The sequence below is a fragment of the Coregonus clupeaformis genome, chromosome 21 (assembly GCF_020615455.1).
Source record: "Coregonus clupeaformis isolate EN_2021a chromosome 21, ASM2061545v1, whole genome shotgun sequence".
In the NCBI taxonomy this organism is placed as follows: Eukaryota; Metazoa; Chordata; class Actinopteri; order Salmoniformes; family Salmonidae; genus Coregonus; species Coregonus clupeaformis.
Window position 1 is genome coordinate 8,024,461 of NC_059212.1, and position 16,210 is coordinate 8,040,670.

Genomic DNA, 16,210 nt, shown 5'->3' on the forward strand with positions numbered 1-16,210 from the left:
TATTTTGCGCCATCCCATCATTCCTTCAATTCTGACCAGTTTCCCAGTCCCTGCCGATGGAAAAACATCCCCACAGCATGATGCTGCAACCACCATGCTTCACTGTGGGGATGGTGTTCTCGGGTGATGAGAGGTGTTGGGTTTGCGCCAGAGATAGCGTTTTCCTTGATGGCCAAAAAGCTCAATTTTAGTCTCATCTTACCAGAATACCTTCTTCCATATGTTTGGGGAGTCTCCCGCATGCCTTTTGGCGAACACCAAACGTGTTTGCTTATTTTTTTCTTTAAGCAATGGCTTTTTTTGGCCACTCTCCGTAAAGCCCAGCTCTGTGGAGTGCATGGCTTAAAGATGTCCTATGGACAGATACTCCAATCTCCGCTGTGGAGCTTTGCAGCTCCTTCAGGGTTATCTTTGGTCTCTTTGTTGCCTATCTGATTATAATAATATAATAATATGCCATTTAGCAGACGCTTTTATCCAAAGCGACTTACAGTCATACGTGCATACATTTTTGTGTATGGGTGGTCCCAGGGATCGAACCCACTACCTTGGCGTTACAAGCGCCGTGCTCTACCAGCTGAGCTACAGAGGACCGTGCTCTACCAACCAGCTACAGAGGATTAATGCCCTCCTTGCCTGGTCCGTGAGTTTTGGTGGGCAGCCCTCTCTTGGCAGGTTTGTTGTGGTGCCATATTCTTTCAATTTTTTTATAATGGATTTAATGGTGCTCGTGGGATGTTCAAAGTTTCGGATATTTTTTATAATCCAACCCTAATCTGTACTTTTCCACAACTTTGTCCCTGACCTGTTTGGAGAGCTCCTTGGTCTTCATGGTGCCGCTTGCTTGGTGGTGCGCCTTGCTTGGTGGTGTTGCAGACTCTGGCGCCTTTCAGAACAGGTGTATACATACTGAGATCTAACTAATTATGTGACTTCTGAAGGTAATTGGTTGCACCAGATCTTATTTAGGGGCTTCATAGCAAAGGGGGTGAATACATATGCACGCACAACTTTTCCGTTATTTATGTTTTAGAATTTTTTGAAACAAGTTATTTTTTTCATTTCACTTTACCAATTTGGACTATTTTGTGTATGTCCATTACATGAAATCCAAATAAAAATCAATTTAAATTACAGGTTGTAATGCAACAAAATAGGAAAAACGCCAAGGGGGATGAATACTTTTGCAAGGCCCTGTACTTCTCTATGTTAGTCAAATTATATTTGGTGTGTGTGTGTGTGTGTGTTTGTGCAGTACTACAAGTCTCTAAGTATCCGTGTGGCAGTGATCGGTCTGGAGGTGTGGTCTGATCAAGACAGGATCAGTGTGTCTGGTAACCCCTACAGTACCCTGGGAGCTTTCCTGGCCTGGAGACGCAAACAGCTACACACACTACCTAACGACAACGCTCAACTCATCACGTTAGTGTTACACGCACGCGCACACACACGCACGCACGCACGCACGCGCACACACACACACACACACACACACACACACACACAAACAGACTCCTCAACGACAATGCTCAGCTCATAACATTAGTTTTACACACACTCCTTATTGCACTCTAGATCTCTAATCCATCCATCCTTAATCCATCTCTCTTTCCTTCCATTAAGACCATTCAGTGGAACTACAAAGCTGTGTTTTTTGTTTCCCCAGGGGAGTGTCGTTTCAGGGCACCACCATTGGGCTGGCCCCTCTCAGAGCCATGTGCTCAGAGTACCAGTCAGGGGGAGTCAACTCAGTAAGACTACAACTGAACTCATTTTGAGATTTGAACATAGCCAATAGCAGCCCACTAAAGATTTCTCTAATAGTATTAATATAGCAAAGTTGTAATAAAGTTATGATTGTGACACGTAGATCTAGAACCAGGCTAACATGTCACTTTGACTTTCAATACGGGAATCCACCCCTAACCATTGACCTCTACCCCCTGACCTCTACCCCCTGCAGGACCACTCTGACAGTGCTGTGGGCGTGGCAGCGACCATGGCTCACGAGATGGGGCATAACTTTGGCATGAGCCACGACAGCCCTGGGTGCTGCCAGGCCAAGCCTGATGATGGAGGCTGCATCATGGCTGCTGCCACTGGGTCAGAAAATCTATCTATGTTGAAAATATATTTCTTATTAAAGAGATTTTATCTCAATGAGAATAAACCTGTATAAATAAAGGTTAAATAACCAATGATATAATGATTGGCCCTGCTTTGTAAAAGACAGTCTTGGGACATGTTCAGCTGGGCAAAATGTTGTGGAATATTAATTTCTGTATAGAAATATATTACATAGAACAGACTTTCTTCTCTGACATGTAGAGTAGAAGGAATCATGTAAAGTCTTTTCATGGCATTTCTATCTGCAATATGTCGCAACGTTGCACCTTACTGAATACACCCCTGGTGTGTGTGTCGCAGCCACCCGTTTCCGCGTGTGTTTAACGGCTGTAACCAGCGGGAGCTGAGCAGGTACCTGAGCTCCGGAGGGGGGAAGTGTCTGTTCAACCTCCCCAACACCAGAGCCATGTACGGGGGGCAGCGCTGTGGGAACGGGTACCTGGAGGATGGAGAGGAGTGTGACTGTGGAGACGAGGAGGTGAGGGGGGAGTGTGCGTCTGTGTGTGGGGTGTGTGTGTGTGTATACTGATTATTCATCCTCTCTCTGCAGGAGTGTTCCAGTCCCTGCTGTAATGCCAACAACTGTACTCTGAAGGCTGGAGCAGAGTGTGCCCATGGAGTCTGCTGCCACAACTGTAAGGTACTGTACACACTCTCCTCTCTCTCTCTCCCCTCTCTCTCTTTCTGGTCATCCTCTCTCTCGCGCTCTCTCTCTCGCGCTCTCTCTCTCTCGGTCGCTTTCTCTCTCTCTTTCTCTCTCTCTCGCTCTCCATCTCGTGCTCTCTCTCTCTCTCTCTCTATCCCCCACCCTCTCTCTCGCTATCCCCCACCCTTTCTCTCTCTCTCTCTCTCTCTCTGTCTCTGTCTCTTCCTCCAATATCTCTCTCTCTTCCTCACTCTCTCTCTAGTTGAGGAGTCCAGGTGTGTTGTGTCGTTTAATAGTCCCCTTCTCTCTCTCTCTCTCTCTCTCTCTCTCTCTCTCTCTCTCTCTCTCTCTCTCTCTCTCTCTCTCTCTCTCTCTCTCTCTCTCTCTCTCTCTCTCTCTCTCTCTCTCTCTCTCTCTCTCTCTCTCTCTCTCTCTCTCTCTCTCTCTCTCTCTCTCTCTCTCTCTAGTTGAAAAGTCCAGGTGTGTTGTGTCGTACTCCATCGGGGTCATGTGACCTACCAGAGTACTGTGATGGGAAGGCAGAGTCTTGTCCTGCTAACTTATACCTGGTGGATGGTACTTCCTGTGACGGGGGGCGGGCCTACTGCTACACTGGCATGTGTCTCACCCTGGAGCAGCAGTGTCAATCCCTCTGGGGACGGGGTTAGTACCTGTCAATCACTCCAGGGCGGAGTTAGTAGGCGTGTTATTGCATCCTGTTATAAAGTAATGAATTGCTTTTACAGCACTTTTCAATATAACGCTCCCCTGTTGAAATCCATTGTCTGGTACAAAACCAGTCCTTAGCCCCCCTTTGGTGTCTGCGGCTTCAACAACATTGCTCACACCTATCTGGTTCCTTCAGATTGGCTCCAAGGGAGAAGGATTAGGGCTTGCTAATGGACTGGGCTCTGTTTGGTGTTATTTCTGTTTTCACTATCAGAGATCTTCACAGGACAGGCTTTACCTGACCACAGGAACTGGCCATCTGTCTGCTAGCAGGCGGTCATATAACACTGTGTGTTCTGTCCTCTCTAGATGGCCGTCCTGCTCTAGACCTGTGCTTTAAGAAGGTGAACGAGGCAGGAGACTCCTTTGGGAACTGTGGCAAAGACCTGTTGGGGAAATACAGAGGATGCAGGGACAGGTGAGGAGACACACAGTCGGCACCAAATGTGTGATCCTTTGCAAGTATAGAAGTGTCTCTTCCATGAACTACCATTTAACATTTCTTCCATACCTGCAGAACAATCCCTACATGTCCAAATCCATGTGACCTTTCTGTTGCTTTAGGGATGCCAGGTGTGGTAAGATCCAGTGTGTGAGTTCAGCCACCAAGCCCCTGGAGACTAATGCTGTTCCCATCGACACCACAGTCCGGGTGGGAAGCAGGAAGGTCCTCTGTAGGGGGACACACGTTTACCGACCAGGCCAGGGGGACGAGGAACAGGGGGACACACTGGACCCAGGACTAGTCATGACCGGGACCAAGTGTGGAGAGGACTCGGTGAGGGGTGGAGGGTGTGGGGTGTGTGTGTGTGTGTGCGCTGTATATCTTATGTATCTTTTAGTCCTCTCTGTTGTGACAGGATGTCATTTACTGGACTATCTACTTATGATAATGACTCACTCTCTCTCTCACTCTCTCTCTCCTTCTCTTTCTCTCTCACTCACTCTCTCTCTCTCTCTCTCTCTCTCTCTAACAGATCTGTTTCGGAGGAGAGTGCCGCAACGCGTCTTTCCTGAGAGCGGATGAGTGCAATGCCAAGTGCCACGGCCATGGGGTATGGGAGGGGCTGGGTGTGTGATAGGGGAAGGGTATGGGAGTGATGTGGGAGAGGTAGGTAGGCAGGCGTATGGGCTACTGTAGAATAAGGGAGGGGAAGGTGCTGGGTCTGAGGTTATGGACTCAGGGGTTTAATAAAGCTGTTATAACACATTATATAGAGTAGGAGGGATATTGACAGGTTGTCAGTGTTGAAACCGTGTTGCAGTTTCTTCTTCTCTCTCTCTAGCTGTGTAACTACAACCACTACTTATCTCTCCTCTCCTCCTCCTCTGTTCTCTCTCTAGCTGTGTAATAACAACCACTACTTATCTCTCCTCTCCTCCTCCTCTGTTCTCTCTCTAGCTGTGTAACTACAACCACTACTTATCTCTCCTCTCCTCCTCCTCTGTTCTCTCTCTAGCTGTGTAACTACAACCACTACTTATCTCTCCTCTCCTCCTCCTCTGTTCTCTCTCTAGCTGTGTAACAACAACCACTACTTATCTCTCCTCTCCTCCTCCTCTGTTCTCTCTCTAGCTGTGTAACAACAACCACCACTGCCACTGTGATTCAGGCTGGGCCCCTCCCATGTGTGACCAGGAGGGGACAGGTGGAAGTGTCGACAGTGGACCTGTCATCAACCACAGTATGTTATCAATCAACCAACCAGTCACTCAAATAATGATTCAGTCAGTCAATTAAATCTAATAACTGATGTGGTGTTGCAAAAGACTACTAGGTTAAACAACATATATTTGATTGTTGGTTTTCAAGTAATCTTCCAAGTTAATGTTTGCTCTGACCTTTGTTGTTGATATTTGTGTTTCTAGGCAGTCTACTTCCTGTCCTGTTGCTCCTCCCCCTGATTCTCTTCGTCCTATTGGCTACTGTGGGACTGTGGTGTTGCTACAGCCATAAACTACATAAAAACCTTCCTCTGAAGACCTCGGTCCCACCACCCAAGATAATGTGTGTAACTCAAGTCTTTCTGTTGTTTTTACATCTTTAACTGTTTGGATTGATCTTATTTTATTCAAGGAAAATATGCAACATAGACATTGCACAGTAATCAACATCTCAGATTAAACATTGTGTTTGACTCCTTAGTTGTCCAGACAGTTGTCCAGTCCCTGCTGAAGCGAAACATCTACAAGCCAACAATCTTGCCAACAGTCACCTTGTGAACAGTCTTGTCAACGGTCACCTTGACAACAGTCATGCCAACGGCCATGCCAACCCTACCTTCCTACTGAAGAGACAGGGCTCAGACAGACCGGTGAGGGGTTCTGTTCATTCACTTTACACCACTGTACTTTGTATGTAAAGTACAGTCAATGCTAAAAATGGTACTCTTGACAGGTAAATAACAAAATAATAATTTCAAAAAGTACTGACAGTAATGCTGTGAGTGATTGATTGTGTTTGTCCTCCACAGAGTCAGTCCAGTCCTCGCCCCAGCCCCTCCACCAGGACCAGGCACGCTATCTTCCGTCCCACAGTGAAACCCCCTCCTATACCTGCTTACGCAGCCCAGCAGAGACAGGCTGTATCCCAGCCCCAGCCCCAGCCCCAGCCTCAACCCCAGCCCCAGCCCCAGCCCCAACCCTCTCTCCAGACCCTGCCAAAGCCCAAGCCTAAACCACCTCCCATCCCCAGCTACCTAGCCCAGCAGAAAGGACCCCTCCCGCCCCTTCCTCCAGCCATCCTGCCCCCCAGCCCCCAGTCCTCCCCCTCAACACCTCACAAACACAGACCTGACCCCCCCAACAGACCCCCGCCCCCCTGCCCGCTCTCCAAACCCAAAATTCCATCAGAAGTGTTAGAGAGAGGAAAGTCCAATCTGCCGCCACCTGGTGGACAGAAAAAACCAAGCAGGTAAGAACAGATTATACTGCAGCACAGAACTACAAGAACATCACAAAGTGTTTGCTAGGCTATGTCCCAAATGGCACCCTTTTTCTTATACCTTTTTCTTATATAGTGCACTAGTTTTTACTTATCTGTTCTGTTCTAGATTCCAAAGCAACAGAAAAGGTAATTATAAAAATATCTGTTATTTTCACTCGATTTCATGACATTCCACTTTCTTTTCTAGATCCCAAAACAAGATCTCAGGGAGGAGTTGAGGACCAACACCGGACCACTGAGCTCAGTGAGATAACTGGACATCTAACTGGACATTTCTTCTCTCTCTGTGAGCTGCGTCTTTTTCCACGGTGTCCAAAGAGGAACATCACCATCAGCCTTTATGAAGAAAATGACACTGTGGGAAAGGAGACAGGAGGGCCACGGGTGGACACACAGGGATTCACTCCAAAATGGCACCCTAAAAGTAGTTCACTATATAGGGAATAGGGTTCCATTTCAGATGTGTCCAGGGATGCCATCACTGTAGAATGCTACTGTCTAGCCTGGTAGCCTCCTCTGTGGGCCCATCGAAGTCATTTTTATTTCATTCCATCAACAAAGACAAAGGAGTTGCCTGATTTAAGAAACATCTCTGGCTACTAGGCTAGCTGCCAGTCTATGTCATGCCTTACCACTTGAAACCAGGCGTACTTGTAATATTTAAGACTGGACTTTATCGACTGATTTAGTTATTGTGGATGGTACCTTATACCATGGGTTCACAGTATCATGTGTTGATATGCTGTTTCAGGTCTATTTATTTGCAAAGCTTCAGAGCAAAGAGACTAGTGTTTAAAGTGGATGTACTGTATATTGTTTCTACAAGAGCATGAGTCTGGGCGGCAGGTACCTTAGTGGTTAAGAGCGTAGTGCCAGTAACCGAAAGGTCGCTGGTTCTAATCCCAGAGCCGACTTGGAGAACAATCTGTCGATGTGCCCTTGAGCAAGGCACTTAACCCTAATTGCTCCTGTAAGTCGCTCTGGATAAGAGCGTCTGCTAAATGACAAAAAAACTAAAAAACTAAAACAAGAGTCTTAAGGGAATATCTTATATTAAGAAAACGCCATGCATTGAATGATGCTTAATGCTTCTAGTATGTGAATAAACGATTATAAGGACACAGACATGCATGTTATTATTATTACATGTGTATACCTAAGATGAGGGACATCTCAAATGTAGCAATAACTATTTGAAAATTACATTGTTTTGGTATGACTGTGTTTTTTAAATTTATTTTCTGTATATTGTACTGTTCTTGTTTTGTTGGGTGCTAAATGCAGGTCTTCTGACTGACTGAATGGATGGATATTTGGACACCTTGAAGGTTTTTATTCCTGTATAACTACAGTACGTTATCTTTTGAAATGTGATGCATAGGACAGCAGAGTCCGCCAAGTTATAGTCAGGCCCATAAAATCAATTCATATCAAATCATCTGGTTTCCTTGATTGTTGAAATTCACCCTCCACCATGGGACCTATGCAAACACTGTGCCTTCAGTTTGATTTTAAATAAAGTGCTTAAAAACAGGACTACATCTCAAGAGAATTCCAATCTATACTATCTCTACGTGTTGCCTTTTCCACTTGGTGAGAAACTACACTGAACAAAAATAGAAACAGTAAGATTTTACTGAGATACAGTTCATATAAGGAAGTCAGTCATTAGGCCCTAATCTATGAATTCACATGACTGGAAAAACAGATATGCATCTGTTGGTCACGGATACCTTAAAAAAAATATAGGGGCATGGATCAGAAAACCAGTCAGTATCTGGTGTGACCACCTTTTGCCTCATGCAGCGTGACACATCTCCTTCGCATAGAGTTGATCAGGCTGAATGTTGTCCCACTCCTCTTCAATGGCTGTGCGAAGTTGCTGGATTTTGGTGGGAACATACACATTGTTCCAGAGCATCCCAAACATGCTCTATGGGTGACATGTCTGGTGAGTATGCAGGCCATGGAAGAACTGGGACATTTTCAGCCAGGAATTGTGTACAGATGGGGCTGTGCATTATCATGCTGAAACATGAGGTGATGGCAGCGGATGAATGACATGACAATGGGCCTCAGGATCTCGTCACGGTATCTCTGTGCATTCAAATAGCCATTGATAAAATGCAATTGTGTTTGTTGTCCGTAGCTTATGCCTGCCCATACCATAACCCCACCGCCACCATGGGGCACTCTGTTCACAACATTGACATCAGCAAACCACTCGCCCACACGACACCATCAGCGTGCCATTGGCCATTGAAGATGATCATTTGCCCACTGAAGTCAGTTACGACGCCGAACTGCAGTCAGGTCAAGACCCTGGTGAGGACGACGAGCACGCAGATGACCTTCCCTGAGACGGTTTCTGACAGTTTGTGCAGACATTCTTTGGTTATGCAAACCCACAGTTTCATCAGCTGTCCGGTTGGCTGGTCTCCGATGATCTCGCAGGTGAAGAAGCTGGATGTGAGGGTCCTGGGCTGGCGTGGTTACACATGGTCTGCGGTTGTGAGGCCGGTTGGACATACTGCCAAGTTCTCTAAAATGATGTTGGAGGCGGCTTATGGTAGAGAAATAAACATTCAATTCTCTGGCAAGAGCTCTGCATGCCAATTGCACACTCCCTCAAAACTTGAGACATCTGTGGCATTGTGTTGTGTGACAAAACTGCACATTTTAGAGTGGCCTTTTATTGTCCCCAGCACAAGGTGCACCGGTGTAATGATCATTCTGTTTAATCAACTTCTTAATATGCCACATTTGTCAGGTGGATGGATTATCTTGGCAAAGGAGAAATGCTCACTAACAGGGATGTAAACACATTTGTGCACAACATTTGAGAGAAATAAGCTTTTTGTGCGTATGGACATTTCTGGGATCTTTTATTTCAGCTCATGAAACATGGGAACAACAGTACACTTTACATGTTGCGTTTATATTTTTGTTCATTGTAGTTAAAGTGGAATAAGAAGTGTCCTATAATGATCTATATATTGCAGTAGTGTCCTAGAATGATCTATATATTGCAGTACTGTCCTAGAATGATCTACAGATGGCAGTACTGTCCTAGAGTGATCTATATATTGCAGTAGTGTCCTAGAATGATCTATATATTGCAGTACTGTCCTAGAGTGATCTACAGATGGTAGTACTGTCCTAGAGTGATCTACAGATGGCAGTACTGTCCTAGAGTGATCTACAGATGGCAGTACTGTCCTAGAGTGATCTACAGATGGCAGTACTGTCCTAGAGTGATCTACAGATGGCAGTACTGTCCTAGAATGATCTACAGATGGCAGTACTGTCCTAGAGTGATCTACAGATGGCAGTACTGTCCTAGAGTGATCTACAGATGGCAGTACTGTCATACATAAACTGCCTTTAGTGTCATCAGATCAGTTATTCTCTCTACTGGCATGAATTGGCATTCCATTCAAAACATAATAAATATTGTTCTGGTGGTGGTAGTAGCTATAAGGCCTAGATTATATCCGTGGCGCGGAAGATCCACACTATAGCGTGATTGAAATTTAAGGTCAATGTTCCCGCGTTTGCAGAGACTGCATTCACAGTAAACCTATGTAAACGTATGCATATGTCGACTTAATCGAAATTACCTTTAAATTTAAATCACGCTATAAAGCAGGATCTTCCTCGCTACGGATTGAATCTAGAACAGGAGGTTGGTTGCACCTTAATTGAGGAGGACGGGCTCGTGGTAATGGCAGGAGCGGAATTGGTGGAATGGTATCAAATACATCAAACATATGGGTTTCATGTGTTTGATGCCATTGCATTCGCTCTGTTCCAGACATTATTATGAGCCGTCCTCCCCTCAGCAGCCTCCACTGTAGCCCTAAGTAGGCCTATGTCTCTGTCTGTATGACTGGACCAGATCAGAAGACATGTCATGACTACCAACTGCTGTTGTTGTTGACTACTAGAATACACCAGCCCGAATATACAGACAGCTCATCCTCCCTCTCCCCCCTCCTCCCTGTTCCTCCCTCTTCCTCCATCTTCCTCTTCTTCTCTCTCCAAACTCCTCCCACTTCCCCTTATTTTTTCCATCCTCTCTTCTCTCCTGTCAGAAGCAGCTGACTCCTCTTATCTCCATCCATTGTCTTGTTGCTTCACGGCCTTATTTACCAACTGGGAAATGTTACAGAAACTTCACTGGAAGAGCTGTATACTTGAAGGGATTCAATTTGATCGCGGGTTCTCGACAATGTGGCTTTTAAAGGCAATGTTCCCTCGTTTGCGGAGATCGCATTCACAGTTATCGCTGCAGATGTCGGCTCAATCAGAAATTGTCCTTAAAATTTGCATTGTCGACAACCCAAGATCAGAATGAATCCCATCTTAACTCAGTGGTTTTGGATAAACAAAGCAAATGTTTTTAGCAAATGTGTATTTGCTTTTAATGATTGATTTCAGATCGGTGGATAAAGCAGAGAGTTAAAAAGAGACCCCCTATAAGTTCACACGAGGGCCTGAAAGGTTCCTGTCCTTTGGATCTTCACTGAGATGAAAGACAGATTTACTCCAATCAAAAGACCCTAAACATCAAGGCTAGACCCCCCTAACCCCCACCACACACACACACACACTCTCTCTTTGGACTCTGAGGTTGTGGAGGTCTTCAGAGAGGGATGTTTGAGGTGAAGGGGGGGGTATGGGTGACGTAAGGGTGAGGTAGGGGAGCAGGGGGAGATGTTTGCTTATCTTAATTACCTTCCCTCCTGCACTGTGAGCTAATTATCGTTAGCATGTTGTGAGCTGCACTGCGACCCCTGTGGCGCATCATCCATTAGAGATGATTGGCTGTGGGATGAAACGCACGCCGGTGACACCCCCGACTTCCCGCACACAGTGGGGGAGATAGAGAGGGAGGGAAAGGTGATGAGGGGAAGGCATGGAATAGGGGTGAGGGGTACAGTGATGAGCTCACCTGCTGACACCTCCACCAGCATGACCCCTGGTGGTATAATGAGCTAATCAAGCCTGGGTTGGTTTCTCCTGTAAATGCAGATTTCCCTTTTTCTTCTGTCTAAAACTCTCTCTCTCTCTTACGTCTTTCTGTCTCTGTCCCTGCCTTTCTCTATATTATAAAACATCTCTCCATCTCATGCTCTGCTATTCCAAGTGCTAGACCAATCAATCAGCCATTTCAGATTACAACCATCAGATCACCATAAAGGAGTGTTGGATTTTTGCTATTTTATCTCAAGGATGACCATTAGTCACTGCCTCTAATTTTATGCAAGACAGAGCCAATATCACACTTTAATTTAGTGTTATAGTTCCGTCAGGGGCTTCCATCACAGAGTACAGGTCAGAGGCCTTGTGGAATGGAGGGTTCGCTTAGCATTAGCCCAGGGGCTACTGGATTGGTATTGGACCTAGCCTAGCGATAGCCCAGGGGCTAGTGGAATGGAGGGTTAGCTTAGCATTAGCCCAGGGGCTAGTGGAATGGTATTGGACCTAGCATAGCGATAGCCCAGGGGATAGTGGAATGGAGGGTTAGCTTAGCATTAGCCCAGGGGCTAGTGGAATGGTATTGGACCTAGCATAGCGATAGCCCAGGGGATAGTGGAATGGAGGGTTCGATGTGTTCAGTGTTCCTGTGATTGAGGTTGGTGCCTCTGGTAGAGAAAGGTCACCATCAATGATTAATGAGAGAGAAATGTCGTCTGGGAGGATGGGAGAAAGGGAGTTGGGGAGGAGGGACGGGAGAGAGAGGGGGAGTTGGGGAGGCTGGGAGTGAGACCACCAACTCCTCTCCTCTCCCTCCAACCTCACTCTCAACTCATCTCCTCCCTCTCCTCCTCTCTTCCTCCTCCTCTCCTATTCCCCTAACTCTCTCCCTCCTGGGTAGCTGGGTCCACATTATATTGCTGGGTAGCTGGGTCCACATTACATAGCTGGGTAGCTGGGTCCCCATTACATAGCTGGGTAGCTGGGTCCACAATACATAGCTGGGTAGCTAGGTCCCCATTACATAGCTGGGTAGCTGGGGGTCCACAATACATAGCTGGGTAGCTAGGTCCCCATTACATAGCTGGGTAACTGGGTCCCCATTACATAGCTGGATAGCTGGGTCCCAATTACATAGCTGGGTCGCTAGGTCCACATTACATAGCTGGGTAGCTGGGTCCCCATTACATAGCTGGGTAGCTGGGTCCCCATTACATAATTGGGTACCTGGGTCCACATTACATAGCTGGGTAGCTGGGTCCCCATTACATAGCTGGGTAGCTGGGTCCCCAATAAATAGCTGGGTAGCTGGGTCCACATTCCATAGCTGGTAGCTAGGTCCCAATTACATAGCTGGGAAGCTGGGTACCAATTACAAAGCTGGGTAGCTGGGTCCCAATTACATAGCTGGGTCCACATGATATAGCTGGTTAGCTGGGTCCCCATTACATAGCTGGATATCTGGGTAGCTGGTTCCACATTACATAGCTGGGTAGCTGGGTCCCAAATTACATAGCTGGGTAGCTGGGTCCCCATTACATAGCTGGGTAGCTGGGTCCACATTACAAAGCTGGGTAGCTGGGACCACATTACGTAGCTGGGTAGCTAGGTTGCTGGGTCCACATTACATAGCTGGGTAGCTGGGTCCCAATTACATAGCTGGGTCCACATGATATAGCTGGTTAGCTGGGTACCCATTACATAGCTGGGTAGCTGGGTAGCTGGTTCCACAATACATAGCTGGGTAGCTGGGTAGCTGGTTCCACATTACATAGCTGGGTAGCTGGGTCCACATTATATAGCTGGGTAGCTGGTTCCACATTACATAGCTGGGTAGCTGGGTCCACATTATATAGCTCGGTAGCTGGGTCCCCATTACATAGCTGGGTAGCTGGGTCCCCATTACATAGTTGGGTATCTAGGTCCATATTACGTAGCTGGGTAGCTGGGTCCACATTACATAGATGGGTAGCTAGGCCCCCTTACATCAAATCAAATCAAATCAAATTTTATTGGCCACATGCGCCGAATACAACAGGTGCACACATTACAGTGAAATGCTTACTTACAGCCCTTAACCAACAGTGCATTTATTTTTAACAAAAAAAGTAAAAATAAAACAACAACAAAAAAAGTGTTAAAGAGAGTTAAAGAGTTAAAGTGACTATGCATAAATAATTAACAGAGTAGCAGCAGCATAAAAGGATGGGGTGGGGGGGCAGTGCAAATAGTCCGGGTAGCCATGATTAGCTGTTCAGGAGTCTTATGGCTTGGGGGTAGAAGCTGTTGAGAAGTCTTTTGGACCTAGACTTGGCACTCCGGTACCGCTTGCCATGCGGTAGCAGAGAGAACAGTCTATGACTAGGGTGGCTGGAGTCTTTGACAATTTTGAGGGCCTTCCTCTGACACCGCCTGGTATAGAGGTCCTGGATGGCAGGATCTTGGCCCCAGTGATTTTTTTACATTTTAGTCATTTAGCAGACGCTCTTATCCAGAGCGACTTACAGTTAGTGAATACATTTTTTATTTTATTTTTTATACTGGCCCCCCGTGGGAATCGAACCCACAACCCTGGCGTTGCAAACGCCATGCTCTATCAACTGAGCTACATCCCTGCCGGCCATTCCCTCCCCTACCCTGGACGACGCTGGGCCAATTGTGCGCCGCCCATGAGTCTCCCGGTCGCGGCCGGCTGCGACAGAGCCTGGATTCGAACCAGGATCTCTAGTGGCACAGTTAGCACTGCGATGCAGTGCCTTAGACCACTGCGCCACTCTGGGCCGTACGCACTACCCTCTGTAGTGCCTTGCGGTCGGAGGCCAAGCAGTTGCCATACCAGGCGGTGATGCAACCAGTCAGGATGCTCTCGATGGTGCAGCTGTATAATTGTTTGAGGATCTGAGGACCCATGCCAAATCTTTTCAGTCTCCTGAGGGGGAATAAGCTTTGTCGTGCCCTCTTCATGGGTAGCTGGGACCACATTACATAGCTGGGTAGCTGGGTCCACATTAAATAGCTGGGTAGCTGGGTCCCCATTACATAGCTAGGTAGCTGGGTCCCAATTTCATAGCTGGGTAGCTGGGTTCACATTACATAGCTGGGTAGGTGGGTCCACATTACATAGCTGGGTAGCTAGGTCCCGATTACATAGCTGGGTAGCTGGGTCCACATTACATTGCTGGTAGCTGGGTCCCAATTACATAGCTGGGAAGCTGGGTACCAATTACATAGCTGGGTAGCTGGGTCCCAATTACATAGCTGGGTAGCTGGGTCAACATTACATAGCTTGGTAACTGGGTCCCCATTACATAGCTGGCTGGCTGAGTCCCCATTACATAGCTGGGTAGCTGGGTCCACATTATATAGCTCGGTAGCTGAGTAGCTGGGTCCACAATACATAGCTGTGTAGCTGGGTAGCTGGGTCCACATTACAAAGCTGGGTAGCTGGGACCACATTACGTAGCTGGGTAGCTGGGTCCCCATTACATAGCTGGCTGGCTGAGTCCCCATTACATAGCTGGGTTGTTGGATCCCCTTTACATAGCTGGGTAGCTGGATCCCAATTTCATAGCTGGGTAGCTGGGTCCTGATTATATAGCTGGGTAGCTGGGTCCCAATTCCATAGCTGGGTAGCTGGGTCCCCATTACATAGCTGGGTAGCTGGGTCCATATTACATAGCTGGGTAGCTGGATAGCTGGGTCCACATTACATAGCTGGGTAGATGGGTCCCCATTACTTAGCTTGGTAGCTGGGTAGCTGGGTCCACAACCCATAGTTGGGCAGCTGGGTCCACATTACATAGCTGGGCAGCTGGGTCCACATTACATAGATGGGTAGCTAGGTTGCTGGGTACACATTACATAGCTGGGTAGCTGAGTCCACATAACATAGCTGGGTAGCTGGGTCCCAATTACAAAGTTGGGTAGCTGGGTCCACATTACATAGCTGGGTAGCTGGGTCCACATTACATAGCTGGGTACATGGGTTGCTGGGTCCATATTACATAGCTTGGTATCTGAGTCCCCATTACATAGCTGGCTGGCTGAGTCCCCGTTACATAGCTGGGTAGCTGGGTCCACATTACATTGCTGGGTACCTGGGTCCACATTACATAGCAGGATAGCTGGTCCACATTACATAGCTGGGTTGATGGGTCCACATTACATAGCTGGTTAGCTGGGTCCCCATTACATAGCTGAGTATCTGGGTAGCTGGGTCCACATTACATAACTGGGTAGCTAGGTGCACATTAAATACCTGGGTAGCTGGGTCCACATTACAGAGCTGGGTAGCTGGATCCACATTATATAGCTCGGTAGCTGGGTAGCTGGGTCCACAATACATAGCTGGGTAGCTGGGTAGCTGGGTCCACATTACATAGCTGGGTAGCTTGGTCCACAATACATAGCTGGGAAGCTGGGTAGCTGGGTACACATTACATAGCTGGATAGCTGGGTCCCCATTACGTAGCTGGGTAGCTGAGACCCCATTACATAGCTGGGAGGCTGGGTCCACATTACATAGCTGGGTAGCTGGGTCCCCATTACATAGTTGGGAAGCTGGGTCCACATTACATAGCTGGGTAGCTGGGTCACCATTACATAGCTGGGTAGCTGGGTCCACATTACATAGCTGGGTAGCTGGGTCCCCATTTCATAACTGGGTAGCTGGGTCCCCATTACAAAGCTGGGTAGATTTGTTGCTGGGTCCATATTACGTAGCTGGGAAGCTGAGACCCCATTACATAGCTGGGAGGCTGGGTCCACATTACATAGCTGGG

General features: G+C 47.2%; 1 protein-coding gene across 2 annotated transcripts in view; it reads left to right on the forward strand.

Moving 5' to 3' along the window:
* LOC121532913 (disintegrin and metalloproteinase domain-containing protein 19) overlaps positions 1 to 7,374 on the forward strand; it is a 57,701-nt gene extending 50,327 nt beyond the window's left edge. For both annotated transcript variants that reach the window (XM_041838708.2, XM_041838713.2), the window contains exons 9-22: positions 1,256 to 1,422; positions 1,667 to 1,751; positions 1,964 to 2,103; positions 2,428 to 2,605; positions 2,678 to 2,767; positions 3,241 to 3,436; positions 3,812 to 3,920; positions 4,067 to 4,280; positions 4,480 to 4,557; positions 5,079 to 5,187; positions 5,372 to 5,510; positions 5,649 to 5,817; positions 5,977 to 6,416; positions 6,637 to 7,374. In XM_041838708.2, the coding sequence (XP_041694642.2) occupies positions 1,256 to 1,422; positions 1,667 to 1,751; positions 1,964 to 2,103; positions 2,428 to 2,605; positions 2,678 to 2,767; positions 3,241 to 3,436; positions 3,812 to 3,920; positions 4,067 to 4,280; positions 4,480 to 4,557; positions 5,079 to 5,187; positions 5,372 to 5,510; positions 5,649 to 5,817; positions 5,977 to 6,416; positions 6,637 to 6,667 (2,145 nt within the window). In that variant the 3' untranslated portion in view covers positions 6,668 to 7,374. The remainder of the gene's footprint in view (positions 1 to 1,255; positions 1,423 to 1,666; positions 1,752 to 1,963; positions 2,104 to 2,427; positions 2,606 to 2,677; positions 2,768 to 3,240; positions 3,437 to 3,811; positions 3,921 to 4,066; positions 4,281 to 4,479; positions 4,558 to 5,078; positions 5,188 to 5,371; positions 5,511 to 5,648; positions 5,818 to 5,976; positions 6,417 to 6,636) is intronic.
* Positions 7,375 to 16,210: the final 8,836 nt, after the last annotated feature.